At 48.2% G+C, this 27,148-nt stretch overlaps 1 protein-coding gene and 1 long non-coding RNA gene across 12 annotated transcripts in view; one reads left to right on the top strand and one right to left on the bottom strand.

Annotated features, from left to right (window-relative positions):
• Positions 1 to 26,520, bottom strand: part of HAO1 (hydroxyacid oxidase 1) — a 40,052-nt gene extending 13,532 nt beyond the window's left edge. Inside the window, exons 1-5 of one of the 3 annotated variants that reach the window (XM_075925712.1) lie at positions 26,179 to 26,520; positions 15,373 to 15,524; positions 8,426 to 8,681; positions 3,871 to 4,046; positions 849 to 940 (exon numbers count right to left, since the gene is read on the bottom strand). In XM_075925712.1, the coding sequence (XP_075781827.1) occupies positions 849 to 940; positions 3,871 to 4,046; positions 8,426 to 8,681; positions 15,373 to 15,524; positions 26,179 to 26,315 (813 nt within the window). In that variant the 5' untranslated portion in view covers positions 26,316 to 26,520. Of the gene's footprint in view, positions 1 to 848; positions 941 to 3,870; positions 4,047 to 8,425; positions 8,682 to 15,372; positions 15,525 to 19,143; positions 19,282 to 22,335; positions 22,483 to 26,178 lie in introns of those variants that run through there. The other 2 variants (XM_075925714.1, XM_075925713.1) reach the window with 2 other exon arrangements.
• Positions 26,521 to 26,795: 275 nt separating this feature from the next.
• The window catches only part of LOC142828080 (uncharacterized), a 61,180-nt gene continuing 60,827 nt past the window's right edge, over positions 26,796 to 27,148 (top strand). For 2 of the 9 annotated variants that reach the window (XR_012903039.1, XR_012903040.1), the window contains exon 1: positions 26,796 to 27,015. This is a non-coding gene — a long non-coding RNA (uncharacterized LOC142828080). The remainder of the gene's footprint in view (positions 27,016 to 27,148) is intronic. The other 7 variants (XR_012903046.1, XR_012903045.1, XR_012903041.1 and 4 more) reach the window with 5 other exon arrangements.

The raw sequence follows: 27,148 nt of genomic DNA, 5'->3' as shown, positions 1-27,148 counted from the left end.
CAGACCTCCATTCTTAGCTGGCATGGTTAGGAGATGGTAGCACAGTACAGAAGTTGCTGTAAGTGGAAGATGACCAAAGACTGGGAGCGCCTGGATACCAGAGGAGACGGAGACTGACGGAAAGGAGTTCACTAAAACACAAGCCACAAGCAAATGCAGGCTTAGTGCTGACAGTAAAATGGAAATATCTGAGTTAATTCAGCTAGAGTTGGCTTGTCACCATGGGTAATTCTCAACAAATTCTTTAGATACGACCTCTAGTCTTCTGATACATTATTTGTTCCACGTTCCACTAGGCTGCATTGCCATCAGGTAGCATGAGGCAAGACATTGCTTCGGTGTGTCAGAAGACACGTACCCACTCATGTCTCCGAGGACAGTCCAAGTGCTAAATTATCCATGCCATGCCAAACACCAAGGGCTACTTTTATTGGGCTCTTAAACCAGCTAACCTGAAACCACTCCCTTGGACTGCTTTCCTGAACCCTGCAGCCAGGGCAGGCTGCCCACGTTCCCAGGGGCAACGGCCCACATGTTAATCCTTCTGTGGTTTTGGGTTTGATTTCTGAGAAGAAAGAAATCCACACGCTACCCTGGCACACACCAGTGAGAGGCTCTGCATGCTTAAAAGCACGCCGTGAAATCTTAAAGGCCTGGAGAGTAACAGCCCATCGGAACTTAAAAATACAGCTCACAATTGCGTGTTTCCTCTCCAGTAACCACGTGTAACTGGAAAGGGGCTGGGCGGGGCGGGGAGAGAGAGCACACGAGCATGAGGCTGCCGTTGCAATCAGAGCTACTGAACCAATTCTCAAGTGCCGTTCCTAAGTGGTTTCCCCAACACTCACAGTGGCGGGCACACCATCCAGCTGCCGTGCGCCATGGTTTGACACCAGGATTCCATTTACACCGCTCTTCACAGCTTCTCGCGCATCGTCCGCTGGAAGAAACAAGATTCAGACGTTGCGGCGAGGGCCATCCATGGAGAAATGACAGCAGCTGTAAAATGACCCTACGTTCATAAGACTCTCCCCAGGCCTCTGGCTTTTAACAGCGGAGATGTGCACCAGCCTGCAGACGGTTGTGGCAATCACTTGTGACCTGACCCGAATTCAAGTTAGTATTTGCATCCTTGGAAGAACATTGCAGGAGGCAAGAAGTTCTGAGGGAGCGATTGCTGCTCTCCTCTGCTGGCTGGCGCAGACTCTCATCGCACTCCTCTGCGATTCATCAAGACAGTTCGTGTGCTGTGTGCTTGACTGTTGTCTGAAACTATTAATAGCATTACATGAAGCATGGACTAGCATTGTCATCACCACACTCTGTTCAGTGGGCTTCTGCATGAATGACAGAAGCTCCAGAAAGAAGCAAAGAAAAAGGAAAGTCCTGTTCTCACTTAGAATCATAGAGCTGGAAGAGACCTCAGGAGGTCATCAAGTCCAGCCCCCTGCCCAAGGCAGAACCAATCCCAACTCCATCATCCCAGCCAGGGCTTTGTCCAACTGAGACTTAAAAACCTCTAGGGATGGAGATTCCACCACCTCCTTAGGGAACCCATCCCAGTGCTTCCCCATCCTCCTTGGGAAATAGTTTTTCCTAATATCCAACCTAGGCCTCCCCCGCTGTAACTTGAGACCATTGCTCCTTGTTCTGCCATCCGTCACTACTGAGAACAGCCTCTCTCCATCCTCTTTGGAACCTCCCTTCAGGAAGTTGAAGGCTGCTATCAAAGCCTCCCTCACTCTTCTCTTCTGCAGCCTAAACAGGCCCAAATCCCTCAGCCTCTCCTCATAGGTCATGCGCTCCAGACCCCTAATCATTTTGGTTGCCCTCCACTGGACTCTCTCCAATGCATTCACATCCTTTCTATAGTGGGGGCGCCCAGAACTGGACACAATACTCCAGATGTGGCCTCACCAGAGCCAAAAAAAGGGGAATAATCACTTCTCTAGATCTGCTGGCAATGCTCCTCCTAATGCAACCTAATATGCCATTTGCCTTCTTGGCTACAAGGGCACCCTGTTGACTCATATCCAGCTTCTCATCCACTGTAATCCCCAGGTCCTTTTCTGCTGAACTGCTACTTAGCCAGTCGGTCCACACTTGGGACACACGCCGAGTGCCACTTGGAGCTGAGCTTGGGGCTGCACATGCCCTGGGTAGAATCTCATCTATTTGTTCCCATTTCCTGTCGTGGCTGATTTCAGAGTCACCTACATTAGTGCCAACCCTGAGCAATGCTTTTAGAATGACTGAAAATGGAATATTGTGCTGATCTGGGTATTTGAGTTAAAATAGAAAACGAGGGTCTTCTAGAAGCTAGGCAGAAAAAGGAGGGTCCGACAGTGAAGGCTCTAGTCTGAGATTTACGATTCTGGTCTCTGTTTTGGTACAGACTGAGTGACCTGGGGCAAGTCACTCAGGCATTTTTGAAAATCTGAACCTAAATATCTAAGCCTCCTAAGCAACCTTCCCTCTAATCTTTTCCACCGATGTGTGGAATAAATGATTGTATGTGTACTGAGGCACATGTCGATGTGCACCACCAATAGAATCCAAACCTAGCTGTGGGGCATTCTGCTGTTCAGCTGGGCTGCACTGGAATCTCTCCCGGGTGGCCACACAAGCACCCAGCTTTCAGGGAACACTTCTCCTAAGTGCCTACACCATTTTTGAAGATGGCGTTTAGGAGCCTCAGTCTCATCACACTTCAATAGGGCTTCGTACTTAAATAACATAGGCATTTAGGGTGTCTAAGTTAAGGATGTTAAGGACTAGTCCATTAGTCACTCCACCCCACCTCACTTGCTACCTGCAGCAAAGAGCGGGGGGGAGAAGGGGTACTTCAAAGTGGCAGCGCTGCATCGTTGAGTAGGAGATCAGCTGTGCGGCTGCTGCTTTGAAACCCCAAGGCGGCGTTTCAAAAGGGCAGCTGCCGCACAGCTAATCCGTGGCTCAGCTGTGCAGCGCTGCCCCTTTAAAACGCCGATGTGGAGATCAGGGTCAGCAGGGGACTCCCCAGCTATCCCCGGGTTCCCCACGGCATTTCTCTAGAACCTAAGATCCACTGGGGACTCCCTAGCGGATCCCAGTTTCTGCTGAAATGCCACACAGAGCCTGGGATCAGCTGGGGACTCCCCAGCTGACCCCGGGCTCCATGGCGCTGCCCCTTTGAAACACCGAGGTGGTATTTTAAAGGGGCAGCACCGCATAGCTGGCCCCAGGCTCCATGGCGCTGGCAGCTGCTGCACAGCAGCTCCCAGGCCCCCCACAGCATTTTAGAGGAACCTGGGATCAGCTGGGGAGTCCCCAGATGACCCCGGGCCCCACATGTTATGTAGCGCAGCATGGAGCCCGGGGTCAGTGGGGGACTCTGAGTCCCCCGTTGACCTCAGGCTCCATGTCTTTGAAATGCACAAGAGCCTCCACTGGGGACTCTTGTACATTTCAAAACAGTCACCTGCATGCAGCCTCGGCGTCAGCGGGACTTCCCACTGGCCCCGGGCTGCACATGAAATTCTGTATTCCTCCTTGGAAATGTACAAGAGCCCCCAGCCCTGGAGGGGCCGGGAACCTGGCGGAATGCAGGGGAGAGCAATGTGCAGCCCACAAGCCCATCTGGGCTGCAGGGAGCAGTGGGTGGGAGCTGGCACACGGCTCAGCGGGGTTGCTGCGGGGGGCCAGGAGCTGGCATATGGTTCACATGGGCTGCAGGGGGAGCCAGGAAGTCCAGAGGTGTGGCAGGGCAGGCGGTGGGGCCGTCAGTGGGGTGAAGAGCCAGAAACGACCTCCTCTGCTCTGGCAAAATCCCTCATCTGGGACCAGTCAGGACCCAAGGGTGCCAACCAGGGAGGTCCCACCTGTACAAACCTCGGAGAATTCCTTTAGCGACGATCGGCAGGGATGTCAGTCGTCTGAGCCATTGAATGTCCTCCCACTTGATGGACGGATCAATCGCTTGGGCTACATAAACAGCCAGGCCACTATTTTCGCCGTAGCCCTTCTCAGAGGAAAAGGCCAAATCGTTGGTGTCAAAATTTTTCATTCTGAAGTTAGAGACAAAAGAAAATGAAACAGGAAAAAAAAAACATTTAAAAGGAACCACGCAGGGAGTTCCATGCAAGCAGATTCCTGCCTCTGTAGAGCTCTTAAAGCAGGATCCAGGCCTAATATCGCTCCTACCCCCCTTCTCTGGGGCTCTGCCCCTGCTTGCTCTGTTGTCCTTCCTCCCTGAATCTCATTCACTTTCACCAGGTTGGGGTAGGGGTGAAGGCATCAGCACAGGGTGCTGGACTTGAGTCTGGTTCCCCCTGCCTTGGCAGCTCAAATCCGGCCCCACCCCCTCTTCCCATCCTGGGAGTGACCAGACAGCCAGCCCTGGATAAGGGACCCTCTGAAGGTAGGCAGGTGGTGCGGGTTCTTGAGTGGACTAGGGGATACAGCATTTGCGTGGGGGAGCACAGAGTTGGGGGCTTGCGTCCCGCCCACCCTGCGAGCAGCCAGACAGCCAACACAGGATAAGGGACCTTCGGAAAGTAGGGAGGTGAGCTCAGGGTGGTAGGTTCAAGTCCCGCCTACCCTGGGAGCAGTGGGACAGCCAACGCAGGCTGCCCCCGGGCTGGAGCTGGCTCCTGCATTAGGAAAGCAGGATAACGGGGGGCAAGCGTGTGCCTGCACTCTCCCTTCAGCTGCACCACTTATGCTTACTCCTGTTTGGCAGGAACTTCCTGAGCACGTTTTCAGTGATTCAGCTCTCCAGCCGAGCCACACTCCATTCTAGGTGTGCAACACAAATTAACCCCGCCCAGAGTACACAGTCCAACAGGGCTTCTCATAGTGCCTTGAGCTATGTCTCTCTCAGTAGCCCTGTCCTGGGCCTCGACCTTCCCTCAGTCCAACAGGGCCTATTCCAGAACCCTTGGTTGGTCTCTGATTCCTACTCCAGGCACAGTTTTCAACCCCTGCTGTGTGGTGGAGGCCCCCAGGACTTGCTCCTTGGACACACTTCTCTCCACAGCTAGGTTCACTGGCCTCAGCTCTTCAGCTAAGCCATGCTTGGTGGATTCAGTTCAGTCCCCATTCACAAATGCTGGCCCTCTCTAGGGTCTTCAGCCTGCTCCTTGAGGCCCGTGTAAACTCCCCTGCCTCAGGGCTTTGCCCACTCCACCTGTGGCTGATGGGAGCAGATCTGGACCTATCCAATACTCTGGGTCCCAACATGGGACCTGATAAATCGGAGCCACCTGCTGTGTTCCTTTACCTCTGTGGCTCTTCTTCCCTGGGCCACTTCCCTTAGCTCAGGGATGAAGTCTTGCTTGAGTCCGCAGGCAGCCAGGCACACCTTGCTTGCTCTCCAGTCCCTATTGAGAGCTGCTCTGTCCAGCCCTAGAACTGCTGCAAACAGCCAGGAGCTCTGTCTTTGTTCTGCTAGCTTCAGCCAACAACTGCTTTGATCAGTCCAGCAGCTCCTTTTTACAGTAGCCTGCTGTACTCTGATTTGCTGCCCCTGTAGCCTCTCTCCAATTGACCACTCCCACCTGGCCACTCTAGGCAGCCTGGAGGAGACATTTCTACTGGCTTATCAGATAAGCTCTAGGAGGCTTCATTAGCATTATTATAGGAGTGGCAGCAATTGATAAGAATGAAGGTTGCTTGACAATTTAGATTCAAAGTTCCCTTTTTATAGCTGTAGGTAACTTTCTGAAATGTTTGCCTTTTGGGCTGAAATAATGTTTTTTATTAGACATAACTCCTCCCCTGTCCAGACATAGGTCGAGGAAAAAAATAACTCCTCCCCCAACCTGTCTCTCTAGTATCCTGGGACTAGTATGGACAGAATGATGCTGTATCTCTTTTGTACTGAGATGTTCCTTTCATGGCCACTGACCAAAGGTGTATTTTTTGAAAGTTTGAGGAAACAAAGATGCCGGTGTTTATTTGGGTAAGAGGAAGAGAGGCGTGTCATGTAGTTCTTGTGCACGGTAAGTTGCAGGGCTCTCTCTCCTGCTAGATATGGCCTGGCTACAGAGCTTCTTTCACTGAGAAATACATAAGAAATGTGTCTTTCATAACTATCCATTAATGCACTTCTGCCTATAGCTGGAAAGGACAATCTGAAGTCCGAGGGCCACATGTGGCAGCCCATCAGGTTTCTGTGTTTGGCCCATGAGATATTTTGTCTACCGTTGCTCAGGCACAAGGCTGACAGATTCTGCTGCTTTTCATCCACATAGGTTTTTTTTCCTATTGGTATTACGAAGGTGACGTGCACTTAAAGCCAGGTCACATGAAGTGAGGTACGCTGATTGCACACAACATTGGCTGTGAGAGCCGTGCACTCCTTCTGCATCCAATCAAAACGCTGCTACTGTGCAATAGCATACCCTGAAAATTCTAGGCGCACAAGTGCAGTTACAAAACTACCCAATCCCAGGAGATCATCTTGACTACGAAAATCTTGTAAGATGAAGGAGAACCATTCATGTGGTCCACTCACTGGTCTAGGTTGCCCCTCACTAGCCTATAGGGCTATGCCTATGCAGTGGACCTATTGCAGAATACCTCCGGTATCCCGAAATAGCTATTCTGCGTCTTAAGAGCAAGCCCGTTATATCGAAATATAACAGGCTCACTATTCCAACGTCCCTGTAAACCTCATTTCACGAGGGATAAGGGACGTTTCAGAATAGCGCTTTATTTCAAAATTTGGTGCTGTGTAGACAGCAACAAGTTTCGAAAAAAGCTATTTCAAAATAACATCAAAATACACAATTTGCATAGCGCAAGCTGCGTAGTTTATTTCAAGGTAAGGGTGCTGTGTAGACGCACCTTAGCTGTTCTAACTCAAGTAAAGGAAGTTACACATGGTGCCACCTATTGGCTGAACAGTATTATACTGTTTAGCATTCCAAAACCGGGTAGGAGGATCACAGTGGGTTTTGTTAAGCTGTGCCTTGCATATGGGTGGAGAAGAGTTCACCCTTGCAAAGGCTTGTGAAGATTCATCGTTTCATTTGTCCAACAAGCATGACATCATATCAATGGATGCTAGTTCCCTTGTGAAACACAAAGGAAGCCTACGACACTCCATATCGGAACATATATTCCTGTTGCTTTTTGTATTACAGTAACACCCAGAGAAGCTAAGTGGACCCTGCTACATTAGGCTGCACTTACCCAATCACCCAGTGGCAAAACCATGAACCAATCTGTTCTGTGGCCCATGCCAATGCCATACCCACTAAACAACTCTGCCTTTTCAAAAAGTGGGTCCATTGTCCAAGGGCAGGAAGTTTCATTTTGCATTTCAATTAACAGTTCTAGGAACCAAATAATTTTTGCACGAAACTGCCCGGTTTCACTTCTCTGTTCGTACCTGAAACTAGCTGAATTTCAATTGAATTTCAGCTTTCATTATGCCGCTCCAATTGTAGGATTAGAAAAAAATGAAAGGGAAACAGTCTGCATCCTCGCTCCACTTTCCAAGTAAGATCCAGCTTTTCAGCACTTGGTTTGTGGAGTGGATAGGAAAAAACAGAACCCCGGAGAACATTATATCAAGAACTGTTATTTTTCTTGGCTTTGTGAAATGCAGATCAACACTTGAATGAATGCTGCCGTGCATCCATTTCTGAGCACAATGGCACCTTGTTGTTACTCAACATTTCTTGGAAGTCTGAAGCCAAGAAAAAGTTATCAGATAACTTGACAAAAGCATCGTACTGGAGAATTTCTCCTATGAAACTAATAGCTCCATGAATGGTGTTCTATTTTTTTCCACTTGAATTGCTCTATTTCAGCATTTAAATGAATTCTCTGGTGTTAGAAGTTTTCACAAGGTTAATTCGCTGGAAAGCAGATTTTCATTAAGGTAATCCCCCCTCATGGGGCCAACTGTTTCAGAAATGTTCTACCAAGTCTGACTATCCAGATGCTCAGAGATATAACTTGTTTCATTAGCTGTAAGCGATGCAGTGGGTAGAAAGAGTTGTAGAAAAGAGATCTTCATTATGGGTGGATTCCCCTGTGGATCACCGAACTAGCTCTCTCCTGAAAGTGGACCCTTTCTCTCCATGCCAAATCACTGTACTACAACATCCAGGTTGCTTTGTTTTTAATCCGGAAGAATTGCCCTTTCCTTCTCTCTCCCCTGCTTTTAATTCTCCCACCCATACTCAAGACATTTTACCTCAGGGTTGGTCTCAAGAAGGCTCCTAGAGGTGGGAGGGGTGAAAGCATGACAGACATGCTCAGCTCCTCAGTGATAAAGGGAAGTGTGACGCACCTAACCTGGAAAAAACCGCCTTCCCCCCGAAAAAGGAACCACCCAAAGCAACACACAACTTTGGAGCAGCAGCGATGGCCACTGGAGATGCGTATGTCCTAGCTGAAAAAGGACTTTCCAGACCCGCAGGCTGATACATACCTGAGGTGTGGAGGAAGCTGGAATCTGTTGCGTACGTCGTCAAAGCGCTTGCCAAGGAACGGCGTGTCCACCGTCACGAAGATTCCTTTGTAGCCTGCTCTCTCAGCACGCTGCACGAGAGACCTGGTAACCTCCCGGTCCTTGTAGATGTAAAGCTGCAGCCAGTGAAGGCCATCGGGAGCCGCCTGGGCAACTTCTTCAATGGTGGAGGTGGCCCAGGAGCTGAGCATCATCCCTGTCCCCACTGACCTGCATGCTGAGGAGCAGAAGTTAGGTTAGTGCCTGTTGTTCATCGGCGGGGCCCCTTTCGAGTTGGCAACTTGTCAGATATCACCACATTAAAAACGGCAGCGCTCCATAACCTGTGCTGAGAATCACCCAGGAAGTGCTTGCTTAGGTCCCTATTATTACGGGCTGTTACAAGGCGAGGCAGCCCCGCACTGAGCCTGCAGGGCCCAGTCAGGGTTACCTAGCTGCAGAGGCCCCTCCCCTGCAGCCCTACAGAGCATGCCCAGACTGTAGCTCCACTATAAAAGCCTGGGGAAGGACTCAGTCAGGGGTGACAGCCGGAGGAGAAGGACCTGTGAAGGGAGCTCCCGCACAGCTGTCACCAGAGACTCCAGAAGAAGCTGGTGGGGACGCAGAGGTGAGCTGGTGCACCCCAGAGACTGCCCACCGAGGAGACACCGGCCCGGAGGCTGCAGCAGGTTGGACAAGTACATGGGAAGGAACTCCAGTGAACCAGATAGGAAGTGGCCCAGGGCAGGAGCAGGAACCGCCTCTCCCGCCCTGAGAACCTCGGCCCGTTTTGGCTGGATTGCCCCGCTGAGGGAGTGACCCGCTACCCGATCACTCACAGGGCCCTGGGCCGGGACCTGGTGGAGTAGGGTGGGCCCAGGTCCCCCTTCCTGGGGTGCGTCCCTGCTACAACCCTAAACTGTGTTTCGGACTCAGGCCGGAGGGCCAGGCGGGAGTGACCCGCCACACAGACCCAAATACAAAATCACAACTACAGGCATCTATTTTGGATCGATAGTGTCAAGCTTCCGCCCCCACTCCCAACATGCACAAAATTCAACAGGATTCCATTTCCTGTTTTAGCTGAGCTACACTTGAACGATCTTAGCCATGTAAAGGGATTTAAAAGCACAATATTTTTAGCCTTTCAAAAAAAAAATCTATGAAGCTTTTGGCTTTTGTAAAACAACTTCAGAGACTTAAAACCATTTTTATAACAATGGTGAAATGAATAGATAACTCTGAAGGAAAGGGATCTTCCATTATGTGTCCTCATAAGCGCCATTCACCTCTACGGGAGTTACAGTCTCAATAAGGACAAGACAGTGAAATGAATCCCAGCCGAACATGATCTGAATAGCCAGAGTAACCCCACTGATCTTAATGATAATATAGCATGCTGTTGGGGGAAGGGGCTGGCATCCTGTCCCGTGAGGACAGTCCCCGCTGGGGGCAATACTCTGGCCTGATCACCAGGCAGTTGAAGTCAACCTCCATGATTGAAAGGCCTGTAAGTCAGCCTCCACGGTGACCCTGTGTGACAGGAGTGCTGGGGCATGGTGTTATGGGCCCTGAGCAACTCCTTAACCCTTTCCTCCCCAGCGTGTGGCTTGTATCATACAGGTTAGAATCCAGTGGTAGATCTTCCTCCTACTCTCCTCAAATCAATTGTGATTCTTACCACTTAAAACACGGGATAAAGAGACAGATTAAGGCAGAGGAGGGGAACTATTTTTGGGTTGGGGGCCACCGACCCACAGAAAAATCCGTTAGGGGCCACACACAAGGGAGAAGCAAAAAACAAACAACCCCCACTGACGTGGCCCCCAAATGAGAAGGAGAAAGACCCTCCTCACATTCCCCTCACACACCAGAGCCTAGGGGGAGCCAGCCGAATAGATTCTGAGTGCTCCAGCCCCGTGGTGGGGCAGCGAGGAGGCTGGAGTACCAGCTGGGCTCCCCAGTGCTGGAGGGGATCCTGACTCTTCGGGGGCCAGATCCAGGCAAGCCAGGGGCCGCATCCGGCCCCCGAATCTGAGGTTCCCCACTCCTGGATTAAGACTCAATGGTCCAGAGCCACCAAGAAGCGGGGCCAAAACCCTAATTTAAGTAGAGTGGAGAGGTTGACACAGAATCCTTTCCACAATAACAGCTCCACCTCCTTGGAGCCCTTTTCTTACCTAGACAGGACCGAGCTGGGGTCCCACTCCCATTTAGCAATATGGGCAAGGTCTGTTGGTCATAACCTCTAGGTTCAGACCCCTTGGGGAAGCACATTCAAAGGAATTTATTTCCTAGGGCTTAGCTTACATAGACTGACTCAGATTGTTCATTGCCCTATAGGTTTCTTGGGAGGTTGACTAATTTAGTTTTCATTTCTCCGAGGGAGGCTCTGCCACCATTTCCAGCCTTGGGGAGACCCTTTGGAAAGGGCTACCTGAATGGCCAGTCCATCCAGTCTGACCCAAATCCGTCACTAAATAGATCATCTTTAGGTCACCGGAAAGTGCATTATTTTGGTTCAACGGGCTGTCCTTCAAACACGGTGGCATTTATGGAGAGAAGTAACTATGTTTTCCAAGCTGTATTTTCTAAGAAATAACATTGTTTGAAGTGCCTAAAGTTATTTGCTTGATGAATCACAGTTGGCCAAGAAGGCCCCTGCAATGACTTGCTCAAGAAAACACTCGATGCCAGCTGTGCCTAAAATCATTTTGTTGACAAAATGAATTTTGTCATCTGTGCAGGAAGTCATTATGGAGCGGGGAAAATATGCAGTGACAAAGTACAAAATGGTTTCTACTGATCTAAAAAAAAATCAGCCTGGAGCATTTATACAAACATGCCCGATGAAGACCGGGGGTGTAACAAGCCCCTTCCATGGTTCTGTTTGCCACTGGCGCTCCCATGAGCTCCGACTAGCCCCTTTTGCCAGCACTGGCATGGTGTGTTGAATGAACGAAATGACTCCGCTGAGATTTTCCAGAAGTACGGCTGAGAAGCCAGTGACCTAACGGGGAGTGAGGCACGCTGCTCTGCCAACTGCAGCAGACTTGGAGTACTTAGGAGAAGACACACACGACGAACGGGTAAGCTCTGTTCTCAAATGCGTATGGAACACACCTCCCTATAAAATAGGGAAGACTGGGGGGTGGGATTTTGACCCGGTTTCTACCTGGTTTGTTTTTTAAGTGCCAAATTATGGCCTGGCCATAAATAACCTCCCCCCCCCCAAGGAGCCTGAGTAGAGATAAGCAACTCGCTGCCCTCTGCTGACAGGGCAGGCAAAAGAGAGAACAACCCCGGAGCTCAGCCATTTCCAAAGGGCCCAGGGCTCCGGGCAGCTGCTACACCTATAGCTGCAGCAGTGCTGGCCCTTTAAATCACCACCAGAGCACCACATGGCGAGCTCCTGGCAGCTCTAAGGGTTTGGGGGTGGCAGGCAAGCTCTGGGCAGCACTGAGGGCTGGCTGCTCCCAGCCCCACCCCAGGCCCCGCCCATCCCAGAAGCATGGAGCCGCCCTCCCGCCCCCAAGGGGCCTGTTGTGGCTGTTGGCTCCCCTGCCTCTGCACGGCCTCCCCAGATTCCTGCCTCAGGGGCAGAAGGGGGGCTCCTCAGCCCTTCATGCAGAAAGAGATGAGAGCAGAGAGAGCCGGGGCTCATCCCCACCTCACATGCCAGTAGCGCTGAGCTGGCAGGAGTCGCTTTCCGCCTGCTGTCGCGATCCCTGGTCCGTTCCTTCCCTCACCTCCTGGCTGATGCTCAGTGGAGCTCAGTGAGCCCATGGGACAGAGGAAACATGCCTATGAAAACCAAAGAAGTCAGGGGGGAAAAAGGAGGCGGTCTCTTGGCGTCCAATCCCGAGGACACTTGGATGTCTTGTGCCTGCTGAATGGTGGCCAGACCCCCAAAGGAGATGTAGTCATTAGCAGAGTTGTTGTGTCTCAAAGCTGGACTTGCTACGCTTGCCACCTGACCTAACTCCACCCACACGGAGAGTCACATCAAAGCATCCGTAGTCCCCAGTCAACAGCCTTACCAAGGAACTAAAAGGCCTCCTTTGGGCAGAGAGCCCCATGTAGGTGGGTGCTTCCTCTGACGCCTTACAGCAGCCAGTCTCCTGCTGGAAAAGAATGAGGCCCATACCATAGAGCAAGTTCTCAGAACAGGAGAGACACACGATCCCCAAACCCCACCCCTTCTGCCTGAGGCTCCGCCCCTTCTGCCTGAGGCCCTGCCCCTTCTGCCTGAGGCTCCGCCCCTTCTGCCTGAGGCCCCGCCCCTTCTGCATGAGGCCCCGCCCCTTCTCGGCATGCAGAGCCCACCTGCCTCTACTTTGCCCAGGGGACTGGCAATTCTGTCAGCTCCCGGGATCTGTACTTTGAAGGGATACGCAGGCTTCCAAAGCGGTATAGAAAATATGAGTTAAATATTTAGAGGTAACTCAAGACCAAAACCCTGCCCCTGATGCTCCCAGCCAGATGTGCACATTACAGCTACTCCCTATTGCTGTCATTGGCCGAACCAAAAGCTTAGTTCCACCCAGACTTTAAGGGCGTTCAAATTTGGACCCAAACTTTGCAATAGTATATGTGAATGCAACAAATCTTTCCCTTATCTGAGTACGTTATCAGCATCATCAGATATCAAACAGAGACTTATTTGACCATACACTCAGCTAACAACTAGCTTTTCTAGAGTGCTTTTTCTCTCTAGATCTCAAAGCACTTCTCACTGGTGTAAGAATCAGGCGTTTTTTTCTTTTCTGATTTAAAACTCCAGAGCAAGGGTGGGGAACCTAAGGCCTGCAGGGCTGGATGCAGCCCTCTGGCTTGCCTGGATCCGGCCCCAGGAGCTTATGGCTCCCCCCCAGCATTAGGGAGCCCGCACTGGTGCTCTAGCCTCCCCCTTCCACCCCACCACAGGGCTGGAGCACACAAATCTACTAGCCTGGATCCCCCTAGACTCTGGTGTGCAAGGGGAACATGGGGAGAGCCTTTCTCTTTCTCACTCAGGGGCCACGTCAGTGAGGTGTTGACAATTTGGAGGAGTTGGGGTTTATTCTCATTTGTGTGCGGACCCCACCTGATTTTTCTGTAGGTCAGCAGCCCCCGACCCAAAAAATGTTCCCCATCCCTCCTCCAGACAGTTCAATATCTGATCATCTGGCAGTGTTAGGCACACAAAAATCAGCACTCCCCCAAAGGAAAGTCCCTCAGACGGCCACAGCCACGCCTCAGCCCTTCGGGATAGCAGTTTGCATTGCTGTACTGGGGAAGGTATAACGGGGAGTTGGTCCTGGTGTCTGGCGGAACCAGCTGGGGAATGGGCGGAATTTTGTGCCTTTTACATCTCAGCCATAACACAGACTTAACATGGTTGCATTTAACAGCAAATCTGGCTCACCGTTTCCTCAGTCATGTCCTGTCATAGCAACCGTGGCCAAAAATATCTAAACAAGTTGTCAGCTGACCAGTCATTTCTACAAAAACTGACAGTGCGGGAAGCCCTGATCTGACTTTACTATCCCTTATTAAAAGGACTAGAGCACCACCATGTGGAAAATAGCTGCGTAACTACTCCTCTCCCAAGAGGCAACACTGCTTTAAACACAGTCCAACTCTCCATCACATCACCTTGCTCTTACAGAGTTCCAGCTGCAGGCTGAACACGAAGGAGCAATGAAGGCCGGTCTTAACAGAAGGGCTACAACTGAGAGAGTCCTCGAATGCTGGGGTGAATCACTGTCACCCCAGCAGTCTCTGTGCACAGCGATGCCAACCACTTTTTGCAGATAGATCTCAGTCCGCCAATAGCAATAAAACCAGATCCAGAGTGGCTAATTAATAAGGAACAGACTCTGGCATTTTCTGCTTCTAGCCTGGGAGAGGTAGCTACCTTGATAGTTCATGCGTGCACCTTGCCCACCCAATGCTGGGATTTTACCTGGTGGTCCCAGATTTGATCGCCTAGCTCAAATTAACGAGCTAGTGTGGCGTGCAGGGAGGCACGGGAAATGGGATGCAGGGAATGGGAGGGGCAGAGGGATTGGGGTCCAGAGGCAGTGCGGGGAATGGAGGGGCACAGGGAAAACAGGCTGTGGGGTGCAGAGGGGGCGCAGAGCCAGAGGGGCGCAGGGAACAGGGAGAGCAGGGGGACCGGGGAGCAGGGTGCAGGGGCGGTGCGGGGAATGGGTGTTGCAGAGCCAGAGGGGTGCGGGGTGGGCGCAGCAAGCCAGGTAGCTGGCAGGGAGGGATCTCTCACTAGTGAAGGGGGCTGGAGCCGTGGCAGGATGGGAGCTGGTGGGGCGGGGTGGAGCCTGGCCACGCTGTGCTCCACAGCTAGCTCCCGGGGACACGCAACCAGAGCCGAGCTCCCTTTAAAATTGGCGGGGTGAGGCTGGGCATTGACCGGGGTGGCTGCTTACCTGGGACCGCCGCCCCTGGAAACGTGCCACCCCAAGCACGTGCTTGATTTGCTGGTGCCTAGAGCCAGCCCTGATTGGGGTAGCTCCATGGTGCAATTATGCCACTTACCCTAGTAGAGGATCAGGTGTCTGAGCAGCTCCAATGAGCACAGGCTATTATCTGCTTGTACATGGGCTTAATGATCAGGGCTTTAAAACGCTCTGACAGCTGTTCTTTGTCAATCATGTGTAGCTGTTTTGAACACCGGCTTGTGAAATGGTTATTAACTTGGGCCCTCTGCTGAATCATTTCCCATTGTACATTGGATTTCTCATCACTGTGGCACACGGAGGGAGAACAAAAAAAAATATCAACACAAACCCAGAAAGACAGCCACACCTGAAAGCCTTCTGTAGAAAAGAATCACTCGCAAGAAACAAAGATGCATGAGCTGTACGCTCAATGTCACTCCATTCAGCTCTTGGATTTGTGAGAGAGGTTTCTCTATTGCTGCGACTCACCTCTGGCGGTAGCGGTTTCTCCATCCACGTGAGCCATGCGCTGCATGGCGGTTGCTCCGACGCATATTGGCATACTGATTTTCTGCCCGAAAATAGAGGTTGACAGGTCCACTACAGACACATCCCTGAGCATCCGTGGGTACAGCCTCCATCTGACATAAAGGGAGCGGGAGGAAAAATGACTATATTATTCACAGCCCGTAATGAACAAGATCATTGGGGAGAAATGTCAGGAAAGGCTGAGAAGAGAAGGAAGTCCTGAGAGCTATTGGAAGGGTAGGGATGGTTCATTAAAAGCTAGGGAGGGACATGGCTTTGGTTTACTTTCCCAGGTCTCTGTGAAGTGGATGAAATGGGCAAGGCAAGGCAGGAGAGGGAATCAATAAAGGAGAAAAGCGGCGCAGAGCACTAGAGCATTATCAGCTGATGCGCTATTAAAAAACGGCCAGCAGATGCCAAACAGATCAATGAGTCTTCATCCCAGAGCAGAGATTGGTGTGCGTTAGCGTCAGATAGGCAGAAAAGACATTATCACTCAATGGCCCTCACTGATTTCCCTCTGTGGGACTGAGAGCCTCTGGAAACAAGCATTTCATGAAGAATGGTACAACATGATCCGTGATCTCATCTCCTTTGTCCCTGTGTGGTTGCCACTCTATGCTTTGGCCATCTATAATCTGACATGTTCTGTCCTTACGGCCAGGTTATCTTACCCCCTACCCACCCAGTCAGTGAACTAAGGAAGTCTCAGGTGAGGCTTTCACGCCATGGCACGGACTTGCTGCTTCATCGCTGGTGACCTTCTGGAGAGAATCCATTCCACTGGGCCGCTCTTTCAATGCAGATTATAAAATTACTCTGTTGGATTAGCTGGATCTGTTTTCTAGTTTAATTTTTGCCAACTCAATGGCTGCATGAAGTGGAAAATGAGTCGACTGGTGATCAGCAAATAACCTCGCCAGTGAGCGACTGAGAGACACAGTTAATTTGTCGTCCTGTGGCACCTTAGAGACTAACCAAAATACACAGAATCATGAGCTTCCCTGAGCAAAACTCACTTCATCCGATGAATTGGAATTGACTCCAATTCATCTGATGAAGTGGGTTTTGCCCATGAAAGCTCATGAGCCTATATATTTTGGAGACTAAGCGAGGGGCCCAGGACTACTCATTGTTTTTAAAGTTACCTGTCATGATTATGAGGGTTAACCCCTTAATCCCCAGGCTGCTGGCTAACTACACCTAGCCAGGTGGAGTGACCAATAGGAATGTAGGTGGGACTTTTCAAACTGGGACAAAGGAATTTGGGTTTTTTTCCTTTCTCCTTTTTTTTGTCTCAGAGTTCTCTGCAGCTACAGAGAGGGACAAGCATGTCTCTCTCTCTCTCTCCGAGACACCATTCTTCATTTTCTGTAAGTAGGGTAAAGTTTAGGTAGTTTCGTTAGGTTTTATTGTTTTAAGGATTGGGTATGGGATCTGAGATCTGGCACTGCTTAAAAGATGTTTTGGCTTTTCTTTGTAACTAAGTTCTAGGCCCATGGAGTTACTCCATGAGTATATTTTGTTACCTCCCTATCTAGTCATTATGTTTGCAACGGGAAATCTTACCCCTAAAATAAAAATCAGGGCACAACCACTGCCAGGTTAATAAAAAGAAAAGAAAGAACTTTTATTATTACAACAATATTCCTGTTGCAAACATAATGACTAGACAGGGAGGTAACAAAATATACTCATGGAGAAACTCCATGGGCCTAGAACTTAGTTACAAAGAAAAGCCAAAACATCTTTTAAGCAGTGCCAGATCTCAGATCCCATACCCAACCCTTAAAACAATAAAACCTAACGAAACTACCTAAACTTTACCCTACTTACGGAAAATGAAGAATGGTGTCTTGGAGAGAGCGAGACATGGTTGTCCCTCTCTGTAGCTGCAGAGAACTCTCAGAGACAAAAAAAAAAGGAGAAAGGAAAAAAACCCAAATTCCTTTGTCCCAGTTTGAAAAGTCCCACCTACATTCCTATTGGTCACTCCACCTGGCTAGGTGTAGTTAACCCCTTAATCCCCAGGCTGCTGGCTAACCCTCATAATCATGACACGGACTAACACAACTACCCCTGAGATTGCAAATTTGGTGTGCACCGTGCAAATATTGAGAGGAGTGACATGTGAACACGGTGACTTATAAAGCGCTTCTTTTAATTTTCAGGCAATTAGGAGAAGTCTGAGTAGCAGGGAGGTGGGGAGGAAATGGGCAAAGCCTTGACTTTCCCCGATTTTCTCCACATCCATGCCAGGGCCCATTGCAGAGAGAAGAAATTACTTATTATTGATCTGCACCAGCACCTAGATTACTTCCTTCCTGGCGCAAGTGGGGTGGGATGGTATGAATCGAAATGCTCCGTTTGTGGCCCGATCTGCTCGTGACCAAAAACAGGCTGCCCCTGAGACAAGGTTGACCGTGAAATGACAATCTGCTCTGGAACGAGTCGGTCAGAATCCACCTGACCATCCCAGTCCCTGCCTTGGAGTCCTTCTATTTCAGTTCTTGGATATAACGCCATCCCAGAGCGCCCTGATATGGTTCCTTATAAAGGCCACCATCCCAAAATGGATGCCAGGAAATTTTATTCCAAACCAGAGCAACCCAAAAGGCTCCGACAATAAGCAACTCAGGGCAGGGAGTCTTTGTATTGCCTCTATCACAGTGGAGTCCTGGTCCCCCTTGTGCAACCCCCCTCGCCCCGGTGATGTCACAATCTGAATAACAAATATGAATGTGGTGACATTGACACTGGGCTGGCTTTCCAGTCATGCTGACTGTGACCAACAGGCTGAGTTCTGAAAGGTAACAGCAAAGAGATGGAGCCTTTATTACTACAGGCCACAAGAGGGTGTGCATTAGCAGGTATTGGTGTATGTCCCAAGTGCCTTGAGAGACGGGAAGAGGGAGGGCTGGAGGCTTTCAGCACTCAGGACAAGACACGCCTGCATCAGTATCTCACTAATGCACATACTGCAATTATTAGATTGTGGCTCCTGAATTTTAACGGAAGAAAACTAACGCAAAGATGCCCAGTTCCTTCTCCAGCACTGCTGAGATCAGCCATTCATGCGGCACTAAAGTCATGGGATTCCCATTGAAGCACACTTCTATTATTATTCTTATTATGGTTTCATGTAAATGCTCCTATGATCTAGGCATTATGAAGTCAGAGTGAGAGGAGGTCCCTCCTCTGAAAAGTTTACTATCTAAGGCCAGTTTTACACTAAGGAAGAAAGTTGACCTAAGATACCAAACTCCAACAACATGATTAGCATAGCTGGAGTCTACGTATCTTAGGTAGAATTTCTGCTGTGGGAGGTCAATGGGAAAAACTCTCCTGTCAACTTCCCTTACTCCTTGCAACCCAGTGGAGTACTGTGGTCGATGGGGGTGCCATCAGTAGTTGATTTAGTGGGTCCTTACTAGAAGCTATGCATGGGATGCATCCAGGTCACTTAATTAGCCTCAGTAACACGGGTCCTACAATCGACAGATACTTCTGTGGTTATACATATCTCTTGGTTTCTGTTACTTCCACTCCCATTCCTCTGATGAAGTGGGATTTGCCCACAAAAGCTCATGATTCTATACATTTTGGGTAGTCTCTAAGGTGCCCAGGACTACTCATCGTTTTTAAAGTTACAGACTATCACGGCTATCTCTCTCAGATTTTCTACCAGAGTAAGTGAGCACATGCAATAAACCCCTCTCAATTCAAACATACCTCTGGAAGTGGGATTTGCCAAAAGAGAGAAATTGTTGCTCCTCAGCAAAGTGCTTTAGTTTTGCAAAGGCAACGTTCCTCTTTGTTCCTTTGAACTTTGATATAAAATGCAAAACAAACCTTTTTTTAAAAACTGACAATAAATGCTTGTTTAAACCTGTGCTCTCAATCTTCCCCAACAGATATGACCAGTCATTTGAACGACCTTAATACCTAGTCACAACGCAAGGATCATGTGCTGCATCTTTGGTAAACAAGCTGTCATTGTCCCGTGTACATATCCTTGAGTGTAATGACTCTTGTTCCAAATGCCTTTGGAAAGTTCATGGCAGAGTGTGTCACAACAGGTTATCAGAGATTTCATCCCTCTACCTCGCTCCCCAACCACTGCTCTTCATTTAAAATGCTGAAAGAGGAGATTTCAGATTGATTTCTTGCATGCCATCAAGCCAAAGACACCCTGACCTTGTCTTAAAATCCATTCTCTGTTCACCCTTATTGGTAATTAGAAAACTTTCGGAGTGAATTTAATCACCAGACAGCACAGGCTTGGAGGAACATGGTGTCGTCAGACTAGACACAAATGGAAGGTGACCAAGGTCACAGTTTGTAGGAATGACATGTTCTGACATCCCACAATCTTCTCTGAGCTTAATAATCTCACCTTTGCAACAATCACCCCCATGCTATCCAGGGACTCAGATAGAACAGTTTCTTACTGTTAGCAGTAAAGTCCTGACATTGGAATGTGAACCCTGGCTCTTACTGCATTATAGACAAAGTCAAAGAATCCAAGAAACTTCCTATGATTAGCATAAACAAGTGGTCTTTTGTGGAAATGGCTACTCTAAACACTAGGGGTATGTTTAGACTACATCCCTCTGTCACCAGAGGGATGTAAAGTAGACCTACCGAAATTGCTAATGAAGGGGGATTTAAATATCCCATGCTTCATTAGAATAAAAATGGCCACCACTTTTTGCCGACGTGGCACTTTGCCGGCAAAAGGCGGCAGTCTAGATGGGTATTGGTCAACAAGGAAAGCTTTTTCCGACTGATCCCTTATACCTCGTGCAACGAGGTTTACAGGATTGGTCGGAAAAGGCTTTCCTTGTCGACTGATCCCCATCTAGACTGCCGCTTTTTGCCGGCAAAGTGCCACGGCGGCCATTTTTATTCTAATGAAGCACGGGATATTTAAATCCTCGCTTCATTAGTAATTTCGGTATGTCTAATTTACATCCCTTTGGCGACAGAGGGATGCAGTCTAGACATACCCTACGAGAACTGATCATGTGGCATGAACATTGGAAGTTGTTCAAGCGTCTCATCATCTAACAGATAAAATTAGTGTTTTATAAGCCACTAGAGAAGATTTACATGGGATAGCTCAGGTCCTCAATCAAATTAGTTTTGTTTTTCTTCATTTAAATAATTGTTCTGGGGTGGGGCTGAGGATGATGGGTTCAGTGTGCCAGTTGTGCTGGGGAGAGAAGACAACTTCAGCACAATCTCCCCACAGCATCTTGGGGCCAGGTGAGAAGTGCCTCTCCATGGCCGCTGCAGCTCCAGCAGGCATATCTGGGAGAGGGGTATATGTCCCCTGGCTGGAGGACAGACAGACACACAAATAAATAGACAAACTCTCTGAAAGATACAGCAGATAGCTGTTCCTTTCTCCACTCGTGCCCTCTGCTGGCCCAATGGGGTTATAGCTGTCCCAGTCCCCATCTCTGGCCCCTTGCTACTGCCCTATCCCCTAGTCATGCTGCAGTGTAACTCCCTCCTACATAGATTTTATGAGAAAATCAAATTCCAGGCACATTCCATTGTCCTGGTATAGCCACCACCAGGCGGATTTGAACCTGGGACCTCTGGAGCTGAGTACAGGAGCCTCTACCCTCGGAGCTAAAAGCCAGCTGGCTCCCAGCCCATGCTGTAGAGGTCTCTTGATCTTAACTATTGCTGTGGTCTAGGTACCACTTGCATTGCTCAGTAACCACACTAGGGGTACGCCTAGACTACAGGCTTCTGTCGACAGAAGTTTTGTCGACAGATACTGTCGACAAAACTTCTGTCGACAAAGAGCGTCTAGACTACATTGAGTTCTGTTGACAAAGCAAGCTGCTTTGTCGACATGGTAGTGTGGACGCAAAGGACAGTTTACATTCAATAACACCTTCTGTCGACAGAAACTCTGTCGACAGAAGGCGTTATGCCTCGTAAAATGAGGTTTACCAGCGTCGACAAAACTGCTGAGTTCTGTCGACGTTATGTCGACAGAACTCAGTGATAGTGTGGACGCAGGTATAGTTTTGTCGACAAAAGTCCACTTTTGTCGACAAAACCCTGTAGTCTAGACACACCCTAGGTGTGTGGATTACGCTGGCACAACCAAACCCTCACCTTGCTTTTTATGCTATCATGTGCCAACAATGTCCGTCTGCTATGTACATTGGACAAACATCTCAGACACTTCGCCAAAGGATCAATGCCCACAAAACAGATATTAGACAGGATCACAAAGAAAAAACAGTTTCTTGCCATTTCAACCAGAAAAGGCATTGTCTCAATGACCTGACTACCTGCATCCTGCTTCAAAGATCTTGAAACACCAGACTTGAAAGAGAATCCTCTGAACTGTCATTCCTGCTTAAATGTGATACTTTACACTTAGGTCTTAACAAAGACGCTAATTACCTTGCCCATTACTAAGATAGCTTCCCCAACTATCACCTCTGATATCATTAGCTCACAGACATTTACCTTCCCCCCCCCCCCCTCCATCCCCTTTCTGTTCTGAAATTTGATTTGTCCTTTTCATATGTGTTCATTTTTTTGATTGTATCCTTTGGTATATATGGTCACGACAATTTTCTTCCACAATTTGATCTGAGGAAGTGGGTCTGGCCCACGAAAGCTCATCACCTAATAAACCATCTTGTTAGTCTTTAAAGTGCTACATAGTCTTGTTTTTTGTTTCAGCTAGACCAGACTAACATGGCTACATATCTATTACTTACTTTTTAAGTTATGATAAGAGGAAGCCATATACCAAATTGCATGGTCCTAACTGTTACCGTTTAGGAGGAGTTCTTGAACAGACTCACAGACATGCATTTCTAAAATACAAAATAAGATTATATATGCACATTGCTCTTGTAGAAATATACATGGTAAATACCAAATTACCTGTGTCACACCCCAAAGTAATCACTCTCTTGCTAGGACATTCCTTGGTAACCATTCTAATCATCTGTCACACAATGCAGCTGTTGAGTGGGCAACAAAAATAAGCTCATCCAACCAGAGTCATTCACATTGGAAGGCACCAAACATATTTGCTGCATGTACCTAAATAATTGCATCATGTAGCAAAACTGCAATCTGTGCATTTCCGCCGCACAGAAGATTCAAAGTGCTGATTTGGTCTCAATTTTAGGCTGTTTACTTTGAAGCTAGAAAAACTGAATTTTAAAGCTGGTCAGTCCCTACTCCCAAGTCATTTGTCTTGAAAGTACAAGCGACATCTGTATTTTTAGGGTAGAGTTTTGAAAGTATTGGCTGAAGTCTGGTTCCACTGAAGGCGCTGGGAGGTTTAGAGGTTTCCAAAATAAAGTTAAACATAAAACATAGAATATTAGAATGGGAAGGGACCTTCAGAGGTCATCAAATCTAGTCCTCGGCCATCAAGGGAGGACCAACCACCCTCTAGATCATCCTGAAGGATGACAGATATTTGTCTAACCTGCTCTTAAATATCTCCCTAGGCAATTTATTCCAGTGTTTAATAACCCTGATAGTTAGGAAGTTTTTCCTAATGTCCAACCTAAGCCTGTCTTGCTATAAATTTAATCTCATTGCTTCTTGTCCTAGCTTCAGAGGTCAAGTAGAACAATTTTTCTCCCTCCTCCTTGTGACACCCTTTCAGATACTTGAATGAATGAATCTTTGTGAGCCAAGGAAGTAGGATTCCTTCCTTCTCCTCACAGAACAGGTGGTTCACTGAAGCACAACCAATGACAGCGACAGCCGAACGAGGAGCTGAATCGGATACTCCTGAACCACAAGACTCATCTAGCCCTGGGGGCTGAAATAAACTGACTGGAGATACTAGTTGCCCAACTGTGCATTACAATGCAAAGTACAGTGAAAGCTTGACACACGTTGGATATAATTGTACTGTTTGCACATCCCTTCTCAACATGTTACAGAAGGGTTCCATCTGATAAACACTGAGTCACAATGTGAGCTCATTTGCATGGAAGATTAAAATCTATTAGCATATTTGGCAGCCTTCCCCATAGACGCCATTGAGACGCTATTGCCAAAAACACAACGGGGCAGAATGTCAGCTGCTGTGAAAAAGTCATTGCTATGCAACAGGCATTCTTCAGAATCATTCCAGAATCCTGCAGGAAAACTTCATGGAGATGAAATGCAGCTTGCAGACACTTACAGGTGTTGCGAGTGCATGGTGCTGCTCAAAAATGGGAGAGCTTGAAAATACTTGGATGCACTAGAAACTCAGGAATGCAGGGAAGGTTCCACCTTTTAAACAAAGCACACAAACTACATGGAGTTTGTACAAATGGCAGAGATGCTATGCATAGATGAGGGAACGGAAGACTCTCATATTATCAGGTGCCTTTGTAAGGTCTAATAACCACATGAATATTAGCACATACCCAGTAAAAAAAAATCTGATTTTACAGTGTCAAAGGAACAGGTAAGCACCTGTACATAAGAATGGCCATACTGGGTCAGATCAAAAGTCCATCAAGCCCAGTATCTTGTCTTCCAACAGTGGCCAATGCCAGATGTCCCAGAGGGATGAACCGAACACGTAATCATCAAGTGATCCCTCTCTTGTCGTCCATTCTCAGCTTCCGAAAAACAAAGACTAGGAACACCATTCCTACCCATCCTGGCTAGTAGCTATTGATGGACCTAACCTCTGTGAATTTATTTAGCTCTTTTTTTAACCCTGTTAAAGTCCCTGGCCTTCACAATATCCTTTGGTAGGGAGTTCCACAGGTGTATGAAGAAATACTTCTTTTTGTTCGTTTTAAACCTGCTACCTATTATTTTCAGTTGATAACCCCTAGTTTTTGTGTTATAGAAATAAGTAAATGACTTTCCCTTATTTATTTTCTCCACAGCAGTCATTAGTGTATAGAACTCTGTCATATTCCCCCTTAGTCTTCTCTTTTCCAAGCTGAAAAGTCCTACTCTTATTAAACTCTCCTTGTACAAGGGGATGGGTCCTTCCGCTCACCCCTGTGCTGGTCTTTTAGTTCAGGGCGCAGGCTGAATGTGCCAATTTATCGTTTCCCGGTCTCCAGTCCCATGAGAAAGGGAAAGTTTCAACGGGGGTGGGAGGTTTGCCCGCCCCTCAGTTGGGGGCACAGGATTGGGGGGCCCGGGCCTGCCCTCTCTCATGGGCCCCAGCCCAGGGCCCTAAGGAGAGGCTATATCATCGTTCTGTCCAGCTGGTGGGGGTGGTCCCAAAATTCACCAGCCCACCGGCAAGTCCTAGGCTGCTCAGCCCTGGGCTGCTTCCTACCCTGCTGGCCCCCGTGCCCCTATCCTGACCTCCGTTACTCCTCCTTGGTGCTTCTCCTTCCACTGTGCCCCCTCTCTCCTTCTTGCCCAGCTCCTCTCCTTTCCTCCTCCTTCCACCTTCCTCCCACTAATGCTCTGGGCGCCTCCTTTTTATTTTCTTCCTCCGTCACCCCCCCATGACATCACCCCCCGTCAGGGAGCGGGGCGCCCTGACGTCACCCGCTGACCTGGGGGTGGGGCTTCTTGACGTCACCCGCTGACCTGGGGGTGGGGCTTCTTGACGTCACCCGCTAACCTGGGGTGTGGGGCGTCCTCATCAGTATGGATGTTCTTAAGTTTTAAAAAAAAAAATTGTTTAAATGTTCTGCTGTCATTGTTGAAGCCCAATTCTGTTTCTTTAGCCAAAATATGACAAATGTATACAGAAAAAAAAAAAGCAAAAGAGACCAGCAAAAAGAGAAAAAGGCAGCTTTGGTTTCTGGTGCATTTTCCATAGCCCTGAGCAACAAAGGTAAGCCAATATAATTGTCTACCATAGACCAGCTCCAAGTAAGGCCTCCTCCCAACAGAACTGGTCTGGTCCTCTCACTGTCCAAAAGCAATGGCTGGCCTCAAGTAGACGTGTATGGAAGGCAACCTAAACACTCAGCTTGTGCATTAGCTTCCACATCTTGTCCTTTGATATACCAATAGGACATAGCTGTGATTTAGCTGCCTGCATGAATACACGTCATCGGTAGATCGTATAACTGAGTGAAGGAGCTATGAGTCGCTATTTTGAGATAGGCTATAAAGCTCCTCAAATTTTGTCCTTGGAAAGAGAATCTGATGAAGGTTGAAACTGGTCTAGTGATTTTTGCCTCCTGCTGCTCTGACATTTGTCTGAGTCAATATACATTAATGTCAGTTACTTTGCATTGGAAATTTCCTAAAGTGCAATTTGGTTTTGAAGCTCTCCCACCTCTCTCATTCACCCCATGGGAAAACATAAAGGCTGAAATTTTTCCTGATAGCCGAGGCATCACTCACACGGTGAAGACAAGCATAAAAATTAAAATCTCAATCAGTAGATGGGACATTGCCGACCCCATGTCTGATCCAAAGCTCACTGGTGTTAACAGAAATCTTTTCACACAGTTCAGTGGTAAATTGATTGAGCTCATGGTAAAAGCTGGTAAAAAAAACTCCTTCAAAAATATTTTCCATCGTTGGATGTGAAAAGGTTTAAGGTTTTTTTTGTTTTGTTCTGTTCTTTCATTAAATGGACATTTTCAAGAAATTCCATGTCTGCAAAATTGTTACTTAAAAACTAATTTATTTTTTCTTTCCAAAGAAAAATGTTGATGAAAGTTGACATTTTTCCATGTCTGTTGTTTTTGGGGTAGGGAAGGGAAAAATAATTACCCAACCAGCTCTATTCCTAGTAAAGCTTTTCAACATATTAAAGAATGACTCTGTGTTTTTTCCTACCTGGAAAATGCAGCTACATTATCTGCTAATGTTTGCTGATTGTCTGCTCCTGATCGGTAATAGTCATACACGGCTTTCGGAAGAACTCTCTCGGCACATTGTTCAAAATCACTCACACAAACTGGCTTTCCAGACATTTTGCAGATCCCACAGGATAAGTCTTTTCTTACATCTTCCTCTTTTTAAGCTCTATTTTTTGGTCTGTAAATCATTAATATGGGACTTTTCCAAAGTTCAAGAACCTGAACCTGTAGAACTGACTTTTAAAAATGTGTAAACAACGCTGTCCTGCATCTGGGCATTTGGACTTTGCCAGTCTGTTCTGATTCACAGTTTGAGATTATGCATCCGGTGTGGTTGAGGTAGATCCAGTTCATACAAGTCTACACTGTGGGGAAAAGACATAAAATGGAATAAACAAGCAAAATCACCACAGTGGCACTGTATGGATACATGCATTAGAGCTTAATTTAGGCTAGTCCCTCAGATTAAGGACTGTCTCTGTAAGGTGTCATGTTCATTGCTCTAGACCAGGGTGGGGCTAGTCCCCAGCCCCACCCTTTCCTACCCAGGCCCCGCCCCTTCCTGGGGGTAGAGCCAACCTGTGACCACATAGCAAAATTAAGTGCCCCCCCTTCTAAAATTATTGTCCCCCTTCCCCACAGCTATAGAGCTCATTGGTGCTAAGAGTGACAAAGTTCCATTTGCCAAACCAGCTACAACTCCAGGTTCAAACGCCCGCAAAGGCAAGGGATTCTCAGATGTCGGCAATTAAGGCAGCTAACTCCGGAGATCTGGCTCCAATTCTTAGCTCTCTCTCAGACTCATTGTCCTTGGGTAAGTGACTTTCTCGTCGTGGCTCAGTTCCCTGTCATGGCTCCTTCCCCACTCTGGCATGATAAATGCAGAAGTGGGGTCCAGCAAGTGTACCCCAAAGCCTTATCTACCAGGTTTTGGTATAAAACTTACC

The sequence above is a fragment of the Pelodiscus sinensis genome, chromosome 3 (assembly GCF_049634645.1).
Source record: "Pelodiscus sinensis isolate JC-2024 chromosome 3, ASM4963464v1, whole genome shotgun sequence".
NCBI classification, from domain to species: domain Eukaryota; kingdom Metazoa; phylum Chordata; order Testudines; family Trionychidae; genus Pelodiscus; species Pelodiscus sinensis.
Note: the sequence above shows the minus strand (reverse complement) of the source record. Positions and strands in the feature narration are given on the sequence as shown.